The sequence below is a fragment of the Macrosteles quadrilineatus genome, unplaced genomic scaffold, assembly GCF_028750875.1.
Source record: "Macrosteles quadrilineatus isolate MER2022 unplaced genomic scaffold, UCM_ALF_1.0 Scaffold_5__1_contigs__length_97177068, whole genome shotgun sequence".
In the NCBI taxonomy this organism is placed as follows: domain Eukaryota; kingdom Metazoa; phylum Arthropoda; class Insecta; order Hemiptera; family Cicadellidae; genus Macrosteles; species Macrosteles quadrilineatus.
This window is the reverse complement of record NW_026542598.1, coordinates 59,996,459-60,013,769: the sequence shown is the minus strand read 5'-3', so window position 1 is coordinate 60,013,769 and position 17,311 is coordinate 59,996,459. Positions and strand designations below refer to the sequence as shown.

The following is a 17,311-nucleotide window of genomic DNA, read 5'->3' as shown; positions in this document are numbered from 1 at the left end:
GACCGTGTATTGGGGTATAACGAGTTAAAATGGATAATATGAAATGTCCTAAATAATATACTTGAAACTAGAACAATATTTCCGAATACGTGGATTCACGTCATGATATTGAATAAAAACTGGGACTCCTTCATGGCTGATTTCACTTAGGTAACGTTATAAGAAGTTATAAAAAAGGAGTAAAATTTTTTTCACGTACACAAATTTTAGGTAAGATAATTCAAGCAAAAGATATTCTAAATTTATATATTTTAAACACAATTATAATTCAATAAAATAACCTATCAACTCGTACAGTATTTATTTTAAGAAATATAGCTACTAAATTGATGGCACGATGTAAAATTAAATTCTTCTGAAAAGTTATTCTTGCTACAAGACGCCAAGACTGGCACGTTCACAAGAAGGGAATCCAGCGGCCCCCAATGGTAGTTAGCTGAAAGTAAGTGTTTTCCCCGAGCCCAACTAATATTTATGGCCAGATGAATTACATTCCTTAAAGCATTCAACTCTGAATCTTCCTTTTTATTTTTTCTTTCGAATTTATTTCAATATAACACCAAACAGCTAAGGGGTTTTGACCACAAATACTTTAACTGTGGTACTTTATAACATTTCTTTACCCTTACAGTATCTAAGACAACCGTATTTATCTCCATCCTAACTTTGAAATATAAACTACTTCACAAATACATACTGCAGAAGTCAGAGGTATATATAACAAACTGTTCCCAAAAAGATTAGAGGGGATTTGGAGCAAGAATCTCAAACACTCAGTTCTTGTTAAAGCAAACGAAAAACTCAAGAAAGAATCGTACATTTACAATCAGTTCATTTTATTACTATCTTATTTTATTTACCTTACGATAAAACAGCTTTGAAATATAGACGCATCGCTCGAGGTCTTTGTGAGCCCAGAAGTGATAAACCATGCTTCCTCTTTGTTGCCTCCGACAGCCTTCCTTACACTCCTATTGTCCTACTGTTTTAATCGGTAAAGTTCTTTGTTTGGAATATCCCGTTAAGAAGGTTCTACGTTAAGAAAGTTAAGTTTATTTAAAAGCCTGTTTATTGTATTATTTACAACAAATATTGACGTAATTGTATTAATTCTGTTAGTGAATGAATACTATTATGAGCGAGTAATGTCGGCAAGACGGATTAATATGGTTTAAAAATCACGAAGAACTCGTTATTAATCAAAAAGTTTACAAATTATCTAATAAGTGACATAAATATATTGTTGTATTTGTAGTTTATTACGTTAATATATTTTAAAATTTTCATCCCTCCGCGTTGTATAGAAACTGCTTCATTTTGTAAGTGATGCAGGCTGAATGATGATGGATGATCTGCTAATGAATCTCTTGCAAAACATTTTAACTTAAAACTTAAACACGTTTTTACCAAATATTATAAATGTTATATATATTGTGTGTTGTATTTATTGAGCTAACGGACACACATCCTACATATATTTGAATACAATATGTGATTTTTGTTAAAAGTAAATCGATCTCGGTTCCAGGTCTTACAATAATCTACTTATTACCCATATTCCTTACATGGAAATTCGCTGAAAGTAAATTACTAACTAAAAATGAACACAACAAACCCATTTACCATTACCTTAATATCATTACATTATTACATCCGTGATATGCTGCACCATTTTCCACTTACCATTACTGTATCAAGTTTTAAACTTGGGAAACGCAACAAAGTCAAAATATAGATTTCAAAGAGAATGAATTTGTTTGAGGTCTTTGACTTTTTTGTTCCTGTTTTACGCCAAGAGTCTTTGTGTTTTTGTGTCAAACTACACGTTATTTCTTGTTTCGTTAGTTGGGCAGAAGTTCTGCAACCTTCATTAGTTTATTACATTTTTATGCTTCATGATTTCTCTTGCAATTTATGTTAAGTAATTTTTCTATATACTGTTAGTAGGCAAAATCGTGGTTGGCTTGAAACTATTTTTGCTTTGTAGTTATGGATAAACAAGATGAATCATAAAAACCAGATTTAAGGATTACACTTCTTACTTAACACTCAAAAGACCTGAATAATTAGCAATATCGAAACATCGAATCGAAACGGACCACACAATTTCAATACAAATTCTTGGTTACAAAAAAAAAACACAATCCAACGAACTTAATGCATGGAAATCATTGTTCATAAATACAACAACAATTCAGTAAATAATTATAATGAACCAATTCAAAATGTAACACTACCAAATTCCAAATGTACAAAGTTGTAAGTTAAATCTACTTCATAATTCATTTTTATGAGTTCGAAGATGCCAGGCTAGCATATCTGGCAAAAGGCTTCATAAAATTAAATATTCAATACAAATATTGATGATGTTTATATTTCTATTTAAAATTTTATTCATTCCAATATTACCAGTTCCTCTTGAAGCATAAAAAATGTTTTTGATTATGAATTAATCAAATACATTATAATTTTAGATAAGTTAGTACAGTGGAACCTCGATAACAAGACCCTCGATAACAAGTCACCCTTGATAACAATTGTAATTTTTAAAACCCCTAAAATTTATTTTACTCCTAATCACATGTTATTGCAAATCTCGATAAGAAGACAACCTTGATAACAAGTCTTATTTTATAATCCCCGTAAGAGTCTTGTTATTAAGGTTCTACATATTTCATATTATTTAGATTTAGATTTATCTCCAAAATTTATTCCTATATTTTAAAATTATTGTGCATCCAACAAGTATCTCAAATAGGCATTGAGATTAAAATATATTTTAAAACAAAGATTTTCATGGCCAGCAAAAATAAACTGTTTAACTTGATGCTATCATCGTTATTCTAAATATATTATATTCATTCTAATTTACTGTATAAATTAATATCTATGAACATAAAATAAGTACACTATAAATGAAAAAGGAAATTTAAGTGTTTAGAAATTTGATTTAACATCCAACTAGAATATTCCGACGCAATATTCCTTGCAAGAGTCTTGTTGAATTTAGGAGTTTTATTTCATAAAACATAATAGAACGTTATTGCTTCCACTTCTTCTTGTCAAGCCTTTTATCATACTATAGAACTTTTAGTTTTATCAATAAAAATGTGTTCTTTCCTTAAATGGTTTTTTTTATATTTTATACAAGATCATGTTTAGATATATTTATAATAAAAGGATTACAGTAAAAATCTTGTATTAAATGTATGAAACCTTAATTTTTATGCCCATGCGTTTAAGATGAACACCCTACATACACTGTGATGCGTAACACATGAAATCTCATGTGTTACTCTTGACCACTGTAATGAAACACTTAGTTTTTTTAATATGTACAAGTCTTAGATTATTAGTACGTATACGGACATCCATTTTTGCGTAAAAAAATAAAATTGTTATGAACACATAGTGATCATATTTTAATAAAAGCTATTTTTTCCAAGTAAATGGATATCACAGACAAATGCGTTTAAAAAAAAGCTAGATTTAATAAGTAAACTATACATATTTAATTTTAATGGTCCTATTAACACTTAATATTTAGTCGTCATAGACCTCAATTCAGATACAGAGGACTCCTGTAACAACATGTAATGATGAATGAACTTATAAATAAAGGTACAATACGAATCCAACCAAATCCAATCAAATATTCATGACATTTTAATCGCTAAAATACCCACCTAATAATGGCTGCTGGCTTGAGCCAAGAAGTTAAAAGACGCTTGTTCGTTTGATCAATCAATCAATCAATTATTTAAAATGGAGACGCCACTATTTGCGTATTTTAACCTAAATATGTGTGAAGGATGAGTGTAGGATGAGTGGCGCGATCTTGTGATCTTGTTAAGTCTTGATGCTGGACTTAACAGTTCTTGTTAGTAATTATACTTTCACAAATCATGCTATCTAAATAAACAACTGAGGTATACAAGATATTTTAGTTTGTTATCTACTCATACTCAAATTTGCGTTAAAGTACGTTCGACTGTGTACCAATTTGAGGCGTGACATGACAACAATGTAAACCACAATTATCTCTTAACAATTCTATATGAAAGTAATTGGAAATGAGGTTCATTCTTTGTACACTTTCACGCTAGATAGCGTGTTAGATACACATAACGAGTATCAAGGCACCTTTGATATTCCACTGGAACTATCGACACTTTGATGCTATTATCTCAGTCTACTTCATCTTCGGTACGTTGTTTAGAAACATTTTAGTCACAATAAAAATTACATATAGCTTATATTGCTTGTATTGATAATTACTGCGGCTATCCCGCAGTAGTTGATTCGTACATATAATTCGTAATAGATTGTTGCATTTATTACAGTTACTATAAATATTCGTCTGATTCGAAAAAAAATATAAAAAGCAAAGCGTAAAACACGTGGTGACGTAACTTTATTATATTTAATCAGTACATCCCAACAGGTAAACTTTTTAAACTTAGTACGGTATTATTCTTTTTAAATATAACTATAAAAAAAATGTCTATAACTCTCTAATAAATTCAAAAGTCCTTAAATACTTCAAAGAATTTCTTTGGAACACTTTTGTACATTTGTTCTCCATGCCAAATCAATAAGCAACAGCAGATAAACATCTAAATAAAGTTCCTAGTTTTTAGGCAAAACCATTTTAGACCGACCTTAAAATAATATTTTTTACTTAAGGAACTATTTTAAAAAGCGTTCCAGATTCTTTGTATACATCCTGTACATCTAGATGTATTAACAATTGTAAATTTATATGGTTTTAGCTATTTAAAATCTCCTATTAAATAAATTCCTAATCAATAAATCGTTTTAACTAAATCATAGCAGTATGTCCTTTATTCTTTCATAAAAGCTCCAGAGTACATCAAATGAACCTACAGTAATTTCATCGACCTTAGAAGGTCTGTTTCATAAATAATGATTAGTCTCCTGAATCCTACTTATAAAAGAGCAACAACAATTTGACAAATTATAGAGACAACAGTGAGGCAGGTGACAAGTTCACGCTCTAGTTAATTTTGCTCTTTTAATTACGCTATTTGCCTCCACTAATTACGCAACTTTTCAATGGGTGAAGTTCTGTACCGGTTTCATGTATATTTTAAGTGTATCTTTATAACATGTATAGTAAAATTTGCATGAAAAATCTGCGTTTGATTTAAGATGGAATACTGTAAATAGTGTTTAATTATTTTCGCAGCTTATGAATATTAATATAAAAAAATAAATAAATCTTCACAGAAGTAATTATGGAATTTGTTCTCATTACATTTTAGTTTGTCACATTTCACCTTTTTCACTTTTTGATTTTTTACACGACATTAATCATTAGCTGAGAAGTTGAATTAACGTATATTTAGATAAATAAGCTAAAAAAAACTCATTAAATTGGTTTATACAATTTTCATAATACTACGAAATATGACATTTTAAAAATCGAATTCCTTAAAAATAAATCTGTAAGTACAAAATCATCTAGAATAACCATTGTTTTAATGCACAACAAACCTGATCACTATTCGTTCACATAAAATGTTGATGACTCTAATGTTGTTTTCCCCTTTTTTCACTCCTGTTTCAAACTGAACTTAAAATAAAAAAAAAAACTAAAAATGATATTTGGAAAATATTGTGTTTCCAAAAAAATTTAAATAAGAGGAACTATTGTATTCAGAGTGCGTAGTAGTAAATAATGCGGAATATATATTAAGTTTATAAATTTTTTTGTGATTTACTTGGTAAAAATATAAATATTTAACTGTGATCTTGTACAGTAATAAATATAGTTATTTCTTTATCATTTAATATGAAGCCATTTGGTCTTATAATATGAGGATGTGTTCTTCCATTTCAGTATTAAAAGAGTAAATTAACCATAAGGCTACGAAAGTCACTCTTATTTAGTTATCTTATTTTTCTTTCACTGTTAACGTGTGTGCCATTTTCAAAGTAGGTTTTGTGCAATCACAAATACACTTAGGGCAAGAAGTCCAAACCCATGTTTTGTGGATAACGGAAATCGAACCCGTCTATCGCCTTAAGGTCCGAGAAGCTAAATAGTCCAGAAACATAAATTATGCATACTCGACGCATTTAGTTATAATAAAAAATAAAAAAAAAACTGAACGGGATGGAATGAATTTTGTATATATTAAAGTATGCAGAAAGAAAATTTTTCTTAAAAAATCAATATTTAGTTATGTCTCCAAATTTTATATGCATTAAAATAAAGTTTAAAATTCATATTTTCTTTATTCAAACGTATCACCGTACCTGTACAAATTTTCCTTTAAGTAAGACAACTATTTAAACAACACTCAAGATTTAAAAGTCCATTTCTTACAATTGAAGTTTAGTTTTCTCGTTATACCAGCTTTATCAGTGCGTGAATGCAAGATGTTTAATTGCAAAATAACTTACGACAGCTTTTGCTCCATACAGCTATTATTACTCTTGTGGGACAATAATGCTGTGTTTTCCCTTATGCCTTACTGCTCTTTCTTACAACCCTGTTTAAGTTTTATCATTGGATTGCTAGCTGTCGAAGTTTTTATTATCTAGATGGAACGTAGAAGGGGTTTATATTGGCTTATTGGGATAAATGTGGCAGTTTAAATAGTTTAAGCGGAAAACATGGTGAATTTCCTTGAAAGACCAAATATAATGGTTAAATATAAATAAATTATAATTTCTATAAGTTAAAGAAAAATTGTGAAAGAATAATACGTACCAGGAATATTTATACATAGCTACAAATTTTATAATTGTTTTAATGATAAAATATAATTGAACTATTATCAAATTATTATCATATTTAGATAAATTAATTGCACTAATTCAATTCTTATACTGTATCCTCCATACTGTGGAAATATGTTATTTCGCATTTATAAAACGTTTTATTGTATGCTATAGAACTCATATATAATATCAAATGAAACTATGATATAGTACAATTATTTATTGAAAGAAATCACGATAATATGTTCGTTAAAATTAATGATTTATTTTATGCGAGTGTTCACTAGTTTCTTTATCATACGTGTTAGTATTTGACATAAAAACAGTAAAAAAATCATTTACACAATAAAACCATGCAGGACATTTACCTGCATTACTGTAACGTCATAAGAAATAAATCTAAAAACATGTCCAGAAAGTTGTCTACAACCTTTTTTTAGGTTGTGTTATATTAAGTACCCAATACGTTGCAGCTTGGATATTAATGTTTTTAAAGTTGAACACTTTTAGAGTATACTAATAAAGTTCCCCGAGCAAAGCTCGGTCCCATGTACTTTAAATAAAACAAACTAGTTAGAAACCATTGTAGTACATCCACTAGTTGCACTTGTGGCACAGCACTGTCTCGTGGATATGAAAATAATATTTATTCATTTGAACAAGTTAAAGATGTGAGTAAGATGTTAAAAACTTTACACAATTACACCAAGTTGGCTTCACCTTTATATTTGAACGATTCATTATTTAACCAGTATTCCACGCAGCAGGTATTGAGGCAGGCTTTACTGAAGTTGAGCACGGCACGTGGCATGTTGTGGTAACCTTATGCGTTTGATGTCCTGCGAAACTGAGTTAACTCCCGGCTCTAACCTCATTTCCGAATCCCTTTCCCTGTTTGAAAAATCAAATGGGCAATATTCAAACACCTAAAACATAAACTTCAAAATAAATTCCTAATCTCCCACAGGTAGCGGTTATAGTAATGCAAAAAATAAATCAATATTAGTTTTACTGTAGTATAAGTTATTTTACGTTGAGTTTTTGCTAATTTTATATGTAATTTTTGCCGAAAGTCCATGCAACATCTATTTGAAATTTTCACAAAAGTATTCAATTAAATTTGGGATTGTCAATGGTTAATGGTTCTGTTGTGATTAACCAAAATTACTTTCTTAGGAAATGTTATTTTTGGAATTGTTCACTTTCACAACAATAATGTTTAAAGTGATAGAATGATGCATAGATATAAAAATACAGTGAAAATATTTTTTCATCACTATAACTCGTTGCATTGCTCATTAGATATGTATGTATAAGAAGATTTATTCATCAATTATTTGTTAATAATTGTTGTTAATAATATGTATCTCATTTTGTACGGTTAAGTGAATTTTAATTTGTGGCGTTATTTATAAATTTTCACTCTTTTGACTGCTTAGAGTTTTAACGGATCACACAATCCTTAATACATTTTTCGAATGAACATGAAATAAGGCTGTACAAAGAAAGGTAAAGAAATACAGTATTTGCACCCTAATGTTATAATATATGAATAAGAAGAGTTTTACGTTGGTAAAGCCTATATAACTGCAATAAAACGTTTACACGACTGTTACCAGGTTGATAAAGTAAGTTGGCAGCATTGTGAGATTTAGAGTTGTTATGAATGTTCCCGCGTGATTTGTGTTACATGGGGTTTTGAATATCGTTAAATACAACTGATGTTTTATTTCATATGTTACTGTTATTGAATCCATGCTTCTCTTTAAAACATATAAGAATAACAAATACAACTTAGTTAATTTAACGTTTCTGCTGGTTTATTGTCATAAGAATTTAATTATGTGTTTTTTTGTGATTATGAGGTATTAAGGGTAGTTTGAAAAGACACATGTAATGGTTTATAACGGCTTGTATGTGTATATAAACATTTCATATTATTCTTAGTTATTTCAAAAAAATTTGTTGTTTTTACAACGTATCTAGAGCTTAAATACAAATAATTGACATACATTTTAATTAATCATAATACATAATACAGTTGTTAATCCAAACAATTTAAACACGTTTTCTCATCAGATTTATAAGTCTCAGCAAGCTAATAAAACATTTACTTGTCAGTGAGGAAGAGTGTGATGTTAGAGGGAGAAATGAAGGAACATTGAATCCAATTTCCTTCCTTATAAAGCAATAGTAAAGTGACTTCCTGCATTTAAAACGATACTTCCACGTTACTTAAGACTTTTAACAGCTTTTAGCATCACACCAAGCTTTTAGCATAACTTAATATTGTATAATAAATAATTAGAACGTATGGATTCAATAGCGAACATTCTATTGGCTATATAAGTTCAAAATTGTAAATACTTTTACAGGTTAAGTACTACAGTTGTCAACAGTATTTTCATAGGAAAACTAAATGATTTTCTCCTACTAGACACATTATAGGTAGCCTCTAGGAAATACTAGAGATGTAAAATCATTGTCTTCAATACAATTTATACATTTTTAAATGTTCTTTTGAAAGAAGATAAGTTCAATGATATCATATATTTTATAATGGTCATTTTGTATGTTAATTTGATTATTTTACTAATCTATTATGTTTCTTTTAACTCTATGTAAACAACAAACAATAAAATCTTATTGAAAAGGCTTTGTTTATAAAATTGAAAACGTGTAATTGATTACACCTTGGTCGTTCGTTTATTAAGTAACCATATTCTCCAGCAAACTGTTATAATACAGAAGAAAAGTTATAACAACGGTAAGGATGTTATACTCGTGCTGATACAGCCTTGCTAAAGGAATGACGATAAACGTGTTCTGACATGAATTTCAAATTATATTTATCATGTTTACTGAGGGAATTGAAAGAGTGTGTCTGTAATGAAATGAGATTAGTTCCAACAAGGGTTGGATTAAGCTTTATTGCAGCCAACCCCTTGAGACAGTCTTGGTAGAGATAAAGACATATTCTTATATTCATAGTTTTTATAAAGTTTTCTTCTTCTGATCAACAATCTACTAGTTTTTATACAAATGTAATAAAATTAGTTATTGAGTTCTTCTATAACCTAATTAATTTATGAATTGTCCTAAGTATTTTAGTGAAGATATATATCACTTTTCCAAAATTAATAAAAGTACAAATACTTATGTGAGAAAAGGATGCTTTGTTCGTTGCTGTACCTGAGGTGCCTAAACAAATTTTAGTAAGAGAGTATTTTCATATTAAAATAATGAGTGATTTACTAAACATATCTTAGTTTACCTACATTTGTCTACTAAAAGATTATTTATTTATCATTCGACACTATTAACTATATTAATGAATTCATGATACATCTAAATAATAGTTTGATTTTTTTTCTCTTATGGTATGTATGGTATGTAATACATATATTAAATCCAATGATTGAACTAAAAAATGCTTTATAGATCCATGAGGCATAGCCCTAAGGTAGGCCTATAATTGAAAGTTACTTTTCACAATGGTTAAAAGTATTTAAGGTACTACCTCAACCTCACCATCTAACACTTTATTCCGGTTGACATTTCATTATCACAGGTGCTCTTGTCCATTCCGTGAAACACTGAGAAATAAGGACATTAATGCGTTACCAACAGACATACACACAAAAATACAGAACTTAATTAGGGAATTTGCCACGCTTTAAGCATAACAAAGTACATACAAAATTAGTATTTGAAATCTTTGTTAATGTCATAAAATTTTATCATAACAATTTAAATTTGCTTGGACCGAATATGACCCGAAATTCTGTCGATATGGTATATGAATCGGTTTGCTATATGAAATGAAGTAGGTTCAGTAAATCTATAGACGATTTAGATTGGTAATTTATAATAAAATTTACCAAAATAGGCCACGAACTATTGATACATAAACAACGTTCAAAGCGTTTGAACAATTCATGATGGTTTGCTGAATGTTTTACTAAAATGCGTTATCGTTTTCTTAGCATAAACTAACATTTTGGAATCCAGACAGATAAAGCAAAACTTGTACAGTTAAGACATCAATTAAATTGAATACGCCTGTAATAAATAAGGTGCAACACCAACGATAACTAATTTGTTAATACAGTGATGTGTTGGTACGTAAAAATGATTCTTGCTGCTACCAACGGTTCAAAGGAAAATAACCAGTACCGTACCAAAAACCAACGTTTACAGTTAAGAACTATAGTACATCCGACCAAGTATATGCGTTAATCAAGGTTATTGATCTCTTGGTTTTGGATTTTCTCGTAAAAAGTTATCGGCAATCAAAGTTATTTCCCATTAATTGCTTTATTTGTAAACAACTCTTAATAAACTTATCAGTGTCAGTTAAAAAAAAAAAATATCATACAACAACTTTCTGTTATTTAATAGATTACGTATTCACTAAACAATGATTGGTACATCGATTAACATTAAAAGGGAATGTGACAAAAATCACACAACGTTGGGTTTTTGGAAGTTTGTAATTTTATTTCTTAAGTACCTAGGTAGGCCGTGTATTCTAGGGAAAAGTACCGGTATCAAGGATCTTCGTCGAAAAGGTTGTTATAAATAATTGGGTAAGCGTACGTACCCAAGAGATGGGCTATGGGCCTATTGGCTGTATGGTCCAGCGATTGTATCACACGGTGAGTAGGAACTATTGACTATATATAGTCAATGGTAAGAAAAGAACGTGACACATTGGAAAATAGAGTTTAGCATCATCCGTAAAACTCTAACAATCACCCACTGCAGATGTGATTTTTTACTTTACACTTTACAAAACCGCCATTGAAGAGCCGTCAATGAGTGGGGCCTTGTTTCTAAGCCATTGGCGACGATCATTAATAAATTGAAGTTTCCCAGCCTTATATTTACAACACTGAGTCAATGTCTTCTTTCTGGTTATCAAAACTCCAGAACAATTTTAAACACAAAGAATCTCTGGTTTCTGACCTGAATGATGCCTAGTTATTTAATTTAATTTACGGTTACTCTATATTATTCCATTTGCGATTAATTAAATCCTTTATGTAAGAAAAACGTTTTTAATCTCACTTGGATGGGATTTGCCTTCAAAACGTGATCGGAAATGGTTGCGGTATTTGTAAACAACATTTGTAAACATATCAAGTGACAGCTAGAAAAAATAATCTTGATCCGAACAGCTGTTCGTTATTTCATAGATGATTATGTGATAAAAATTGGACGAAAACTTGAAAAAAATCGCACAAATTTTTGAACATCTGTAATTTTATTTACAAAGTATTGAGGCCATATTTTAATGGCTAAAAAAACTCCCGTCAATCCAGTGAATACATTAAAATCGCTTGGATCTTGATAGGAACTCTCGTTTCCTGGAGAAGATCGATTGCGTAAAATGCCATCTCGAGTGTTACAGACAGACAGACAGACAGAAATTTAGATGAGACTTGTTATGGCTTCTTTAATGTATAAAACATAAAAATAACTTTAAAAAATTTGATTCTAGGCAATGTACAGACAAAACTCTAATTTTATTTATATAGATTGTCAAGCCCTGGTAAGCCAAAGTTCAGTATTATAGGATAGTTACGTAAAACTATCCACGCAGTAACCAACGTAAACCTGTCAATAAGTAATGATGATTTATTTGATTGAAGTTTCACAGTCATTACCAATCAATTAAATGACAGCTGTTGTGAAACTGGTGCATTTTACCACAGACACCGAGCTCTACACGTTCCATTTTATTTTGTGAAGTTATTTTTTTACTCTTTATCAACATGAAAGGCTATTCGATTGTAAGTATGTGTTTGCTGTATCTTAGAAAATGTACGGATATGTTAAATATTATATATAAATATATATATATATATATGTGTGTAAAATGATCCGATTTTTTAATTAAATTTGGTAGAAACGTGTAAACCTACGTTTATTCGAACGAGTTCGCGAACCAGCATGATCGGACTATGGGAAAGGGGGTTTATGGGGGTTTTATGGGGTAAAAATAGGGGTTTTCCCATTTTTGACTCTAAAAACATAAAATTTTTCAATTTCTTTACAGACCATTTTGTAGAGCTAAAAAAATTAATAATTTTGTATCTTGAAGCGTTGTTGTATGCCTAACGGTTACGGAGATAATTAAATTTAAAAAAACTCTAAATTTAAAATTTCCATGTTATTCTTATGGAGAATAAACAAACTGTTGTATTTTGCTTATTTATGGATATATTTTAATCAAATATGGCAATTTTGTTTATTTCATACAAAGCTATTAACATTTTAATAAAAAATCACCTCAATAACTTCCCTGTAGCAGCGAACCTAGGTACTCATTTAAATTAAATTTATTTTAATAGGAAACTAATATTATAAATGTGAAAGTTTGTGTGTTTGTTTGTTTGTTTGTTTGTGTGTTTGAAGTTCAATCACGCATAAACCACTGGATGGATTGGGCTGAAATTTGGCATGATGATAGCTTACATTCCCGATTAACATATAGGCATATTCTTATCTCAAAATCCTTTCGGGCTCCGCCCCATTGGCTTTGTAATTCCCCAGGTTAACCTTATGAGTATTTATATTTAAAGGGAATTAAAGAATTTAGTCAGCTGTTTCAACCAAAAAAGTTGGTTCTATGATATGGAAAAGCATTAAAAAACTATAAGATTTACCAACAGAGTGCAGCACTATATTTTTTGTATTTATGAAAACAGCTAATTTGAACTAAGCAGCAACAAAAAACTGTGATTCGCAATGAGAACTGTCAAAGTAGGATTGTTTACAGTTAGGCTATGTTTATGTTTTTCATTTCATGAATAATTTGTGATATTTTGCGAATTGTTGATAATTTATTTTTCTCTATTGTTTAGGTGATGTGGTAGAACATTATGGCTATGGTAGATGTGTAATACTATAGAATACTGTAAATTTAAAAAAGCAAATTTTATCAAACTGTGTCTTCCCTTATTGCATACGCAAAGCTTGAGTATAACTGCAATAAGCATTTTATACTTATATTCCAACCCCGTACGAAGGACGGGTACTCTGCTAGTAGAAAATAAAGCTGACAATTTTCAGGGAATATTTTAGTAGAAATCCAGCCAGGTAAATGGAAACTCGCTTAGTCTGAAGGTTTTCTGTGGCGAGGGTATTTTCAAATTCTATCCAAACGACAATATCTCATGTAAGAGATGAAAAACAAAAACTGTAGCTTAACCTAGGACTGACGATTACGCTCCGGCGTAGAAACCTAGGTCTCCACAATAAATCAATTGGATCGTAAGGAAACCCCTTAGATTATAAAAATGTTTAATAACGATCCAGAGGCTATTTCTCCAAATTTAAATCTCACTGATTCTCTTGTGGACTCACTCTGCATGTTTCAGGTTCGAGTAGCTCTGCTCGTATTCATGGTCCATTACTCTCTCGGGAAAGTTGCCAAACCTGCTCCAACTACAGACGGTGGGGATCGGGGATTCTACAAGCCATTAAAAAAGGCAGTTACCGATGCCAGGGTAGGAGAAAAGTTAGCCAAAATAATTAATCCACGTAAGGGCCAAACAACTGTTCACGGACTGCTTACTGCTGGAGCTACCTCTGGCGCATTGCTAGTCCATAGGATGAGTCTCAAGGAAACAGGTGGGAAATCGGTTTCTGAACTTAGGGAATCGATTGGGAAAGCAGATTCAGACATGAAGGACATTGCGAATGAAGAAAAGGACAAGGCAAATGAAGAAAAGGGCAATGCGAATGAAGAAAAGAACAAGGCGAATGAAGAAAATGACAAGACGAAGGAAGAAAAGGACAAAAATCAAAACAAAAACATGTAGCGTAATATAGTAACGCTGTACTACTTTATGTATGAAATATTCTTCGATTAGATAAATATGTCATCATAACTTGTATGTTAAATTATCTTGTTTCAGCCCTAGCCATTTTGCTCGTTATGCAGTTAGGTAGATAGCTAGTAACCAACTAGATTAATATTACCATTTAGACGCGGAGTAACACTCAAAAAATAGGAACCTCCGTGAAATGTTTCAATGACTAAACAAACAGTAGGCCTACTATCCTTTTCCTTGCAAATCTGTTCTTGCATCTAAAAAATTCCAAAGAGCAAACGCTACTGATAAGAAATTTTCAATTTACAACTCATATAATTACATCATAACGCAATAAGATACATCCTCTGTTCCTCTTTAGGTTGTTATTATAAACTGTAGGTCCCGTGGCAACTCCATTGGCTGTATGGGCTATTAATTAACAGCTGTGTCTAAGGAACATGTCGGCCTTGCTGCAACTAAAATTGTCAATAATTATAAACACCAATAATAGTTTTCTTTTATCACGACCCTCAAAATGAGGGGTCACTCGATGGGGCTTAACTTTTCAAATTTTTGAGTTTCCCCTAAAATCCCCTATTTTGGATTTGCGAACCAAGTAGTAATTATGCTCAAAAAATACTTCATAACATGCCATAAAGGTGTACAGAGTTTAGCTTTTCTAGTGTTAGCCTTTAAAAATTTTTTAGGGGGTCTCCAGACTTGGAAAGCTGTAAGTTAAATTTCACTTCTGAGAATTTCAATTGACTGCCATTTTTTACTGGGTTGAGTTAGAGACCCCTACCCTATCTCTGCGTTGTCGGTTTTCTTTTATGAGGACCTTCAAAATGAGGGGTCACTCGGTGAGTCTTCCCGTTTGAAATGTTTAAGTTTCCCCCGAAATCCCCCATTTGGGGATGTACACGAAGTGGCGATTATGCCCAAAAAGTACTTTATAACATGCCATAAAGCTGTGCAGAGTTCAGTTTTTCTAGTATGGGCTGTTAAAAAATTGACAGGGGGTACCCAGACTTTTTATTAACCCTGTATATATATATAACCTATTCATATATATATACATATATATATATATATATATATATATATATATATACATATGAATTCGAACGGAGGGTGTTTTGGGCCTCTGGTGACCTCAAAACGAAAAGTAAATCCGTCCAGGTCTTACCATGAGTTCTACTGTAATAGCTTATTCCCTATGTAGGAAATTCGCTAAAACTGAACGGGATGAAATAAATTTGGAATCAATTGAAGTATGCAGTAAGACAATTTGTTTTTCAAAAGAAAACAACAGTTAGTTATGTTTCTAAATTTTATATGACTGAAAATTAAATTTTAAATTCATATTTTTCTCTATTTGAACGAATCACCGTACATGTACGAACTTTCCTTTAAGTAAGAACTACTTCAACAACACTTTAGATTTAAAAATTGTAAAATGCATTCCTTACAATTAATGTTTAATTTCCTCGTTAACATAACAGCTTTATCAAAACTTGAATGCAAGATGTTTAATCGCAAAATAACTTACGCCAGCTTTTGCTCCGTACAGCTATTATTACTCTTGAGGGACAATAATGCTGTGTTTACTTTGCCCTAATACCTTACTGCTCTTTCTAACAACTATTCGTTTTATCATTGGATTGCTAGCTGTCGAAGTTTTTATTATCTAGATGGAACGTAGATGGGGGTTTTTATTAACTTATTGGGATGAATGTGGCAGTTTAAATAGTAAGCGGATAATGGGTTGAATTTCGTTGTAAGAGCAAAAATAGTTGTTAAATTTTATTCAATTATAATTTCTGGAATTTAAAGAAAAATCGTGAAAAAATAATACGTACCAGGAATATTAATACATAGCTTCAAATCTTATAAGTAAGGTTTTAAGAAAAATGTAATTAAACTATTATTAAATTGTTTTCATATCTGGTTAAATTATTTGCACCAATTCCATTCTTTAACTGTATCCTTAATACTGTGAATAGTTATTTATGCAACTAGTGAGAAAAGTGAGCAATTGACTCACTCGAGAGAAATCCTTACTCACGAGCCGTAGGCGAGTGAGGAATGGTTTCTCGAGTGAGGCAATTGTACTTTGGACTCGAGTTGCACATTATACTTTTCCTACAGTTACCATAAAACAAATAAATTGGTGAAGAAACATAACCTATTTTTACACAGAAGTGAACTTTTAATATAACATTTAATGTGAAGTGACAAATACAACAGTACAACAGCTGACCAGCTGATTTACAGCCAGTGCTGCCAACGTATTTCGCGCGCATACGACGTTGCCTGCATGTTACGCGCTCACTATTTCGTGCCTTCACGTTGCAAATCTGGAGTGAGACCAAGTAATTAGAGTGAGACAATGTTAACATTGTCTCACTGATGAGCGAATTGGCCACTTTGCTTTCTCAAATCAGTGAGAGAACATGTACATTGTTAGGTAACTGTAGGCAAAATATGTTATTTCGCATTTATAAAACGTTTTGTTGTATGCAACTCATTATAAAATCATATGAAACTATGATATAGTACAATTATTTATTGAAGGAAATCACAATAGTATTTTCGATAAACTTAATGAATTAATTTCATGCGTGTCCACTAGTATCCTTATCATACGTGTTAGTATGTGTCATAAAAACAGTTAAAAAATTATTTACCCAATACAACCATCCTGGTAATTTATCGACGTAAAAAATAAATCCATAAAG

General features: G+C 30.8%; 1 protein-coding gene across 2 annotated transcripts in view; it reads left to right on the top strand.

Moving 5' to 3' along the window:
* The window catches only part of LOC128994093 (cyclic nucleotide-gated cation channel beta-3-like), a 50,205-nt gene extending 35,514 nt beyond the window's left edge, over positions 1 to 14,691 (top strand). Inside the window, exons 1-2 of one of the 2 annotated variants that reach the window (XM_054418349.1) lie at positions 12,469 to 12,545; positions 14,136 to 14,691. In XM_054418349.1, the coding sequence (XP_054274324.1) occupies positions 12,528 to 12,545; positions 14,136 to 14,579 (462 nt within the window). In that variant the 5' untranslated portion in view covers positions 12,469 to 12,527 and the 3' untranslated portion in view covers positions 14,580 to 14,691. Of the gene's footprint in view, positions 1 to 12,468; positions 12,546 to 14,135 lie in introns of those variants that run through there. The other variant, XM_054418350.1, reaches the window with a different exon arrangement.
* Positions 14,692 to 17,311: the final 2,620 nt, after the last annotated feature.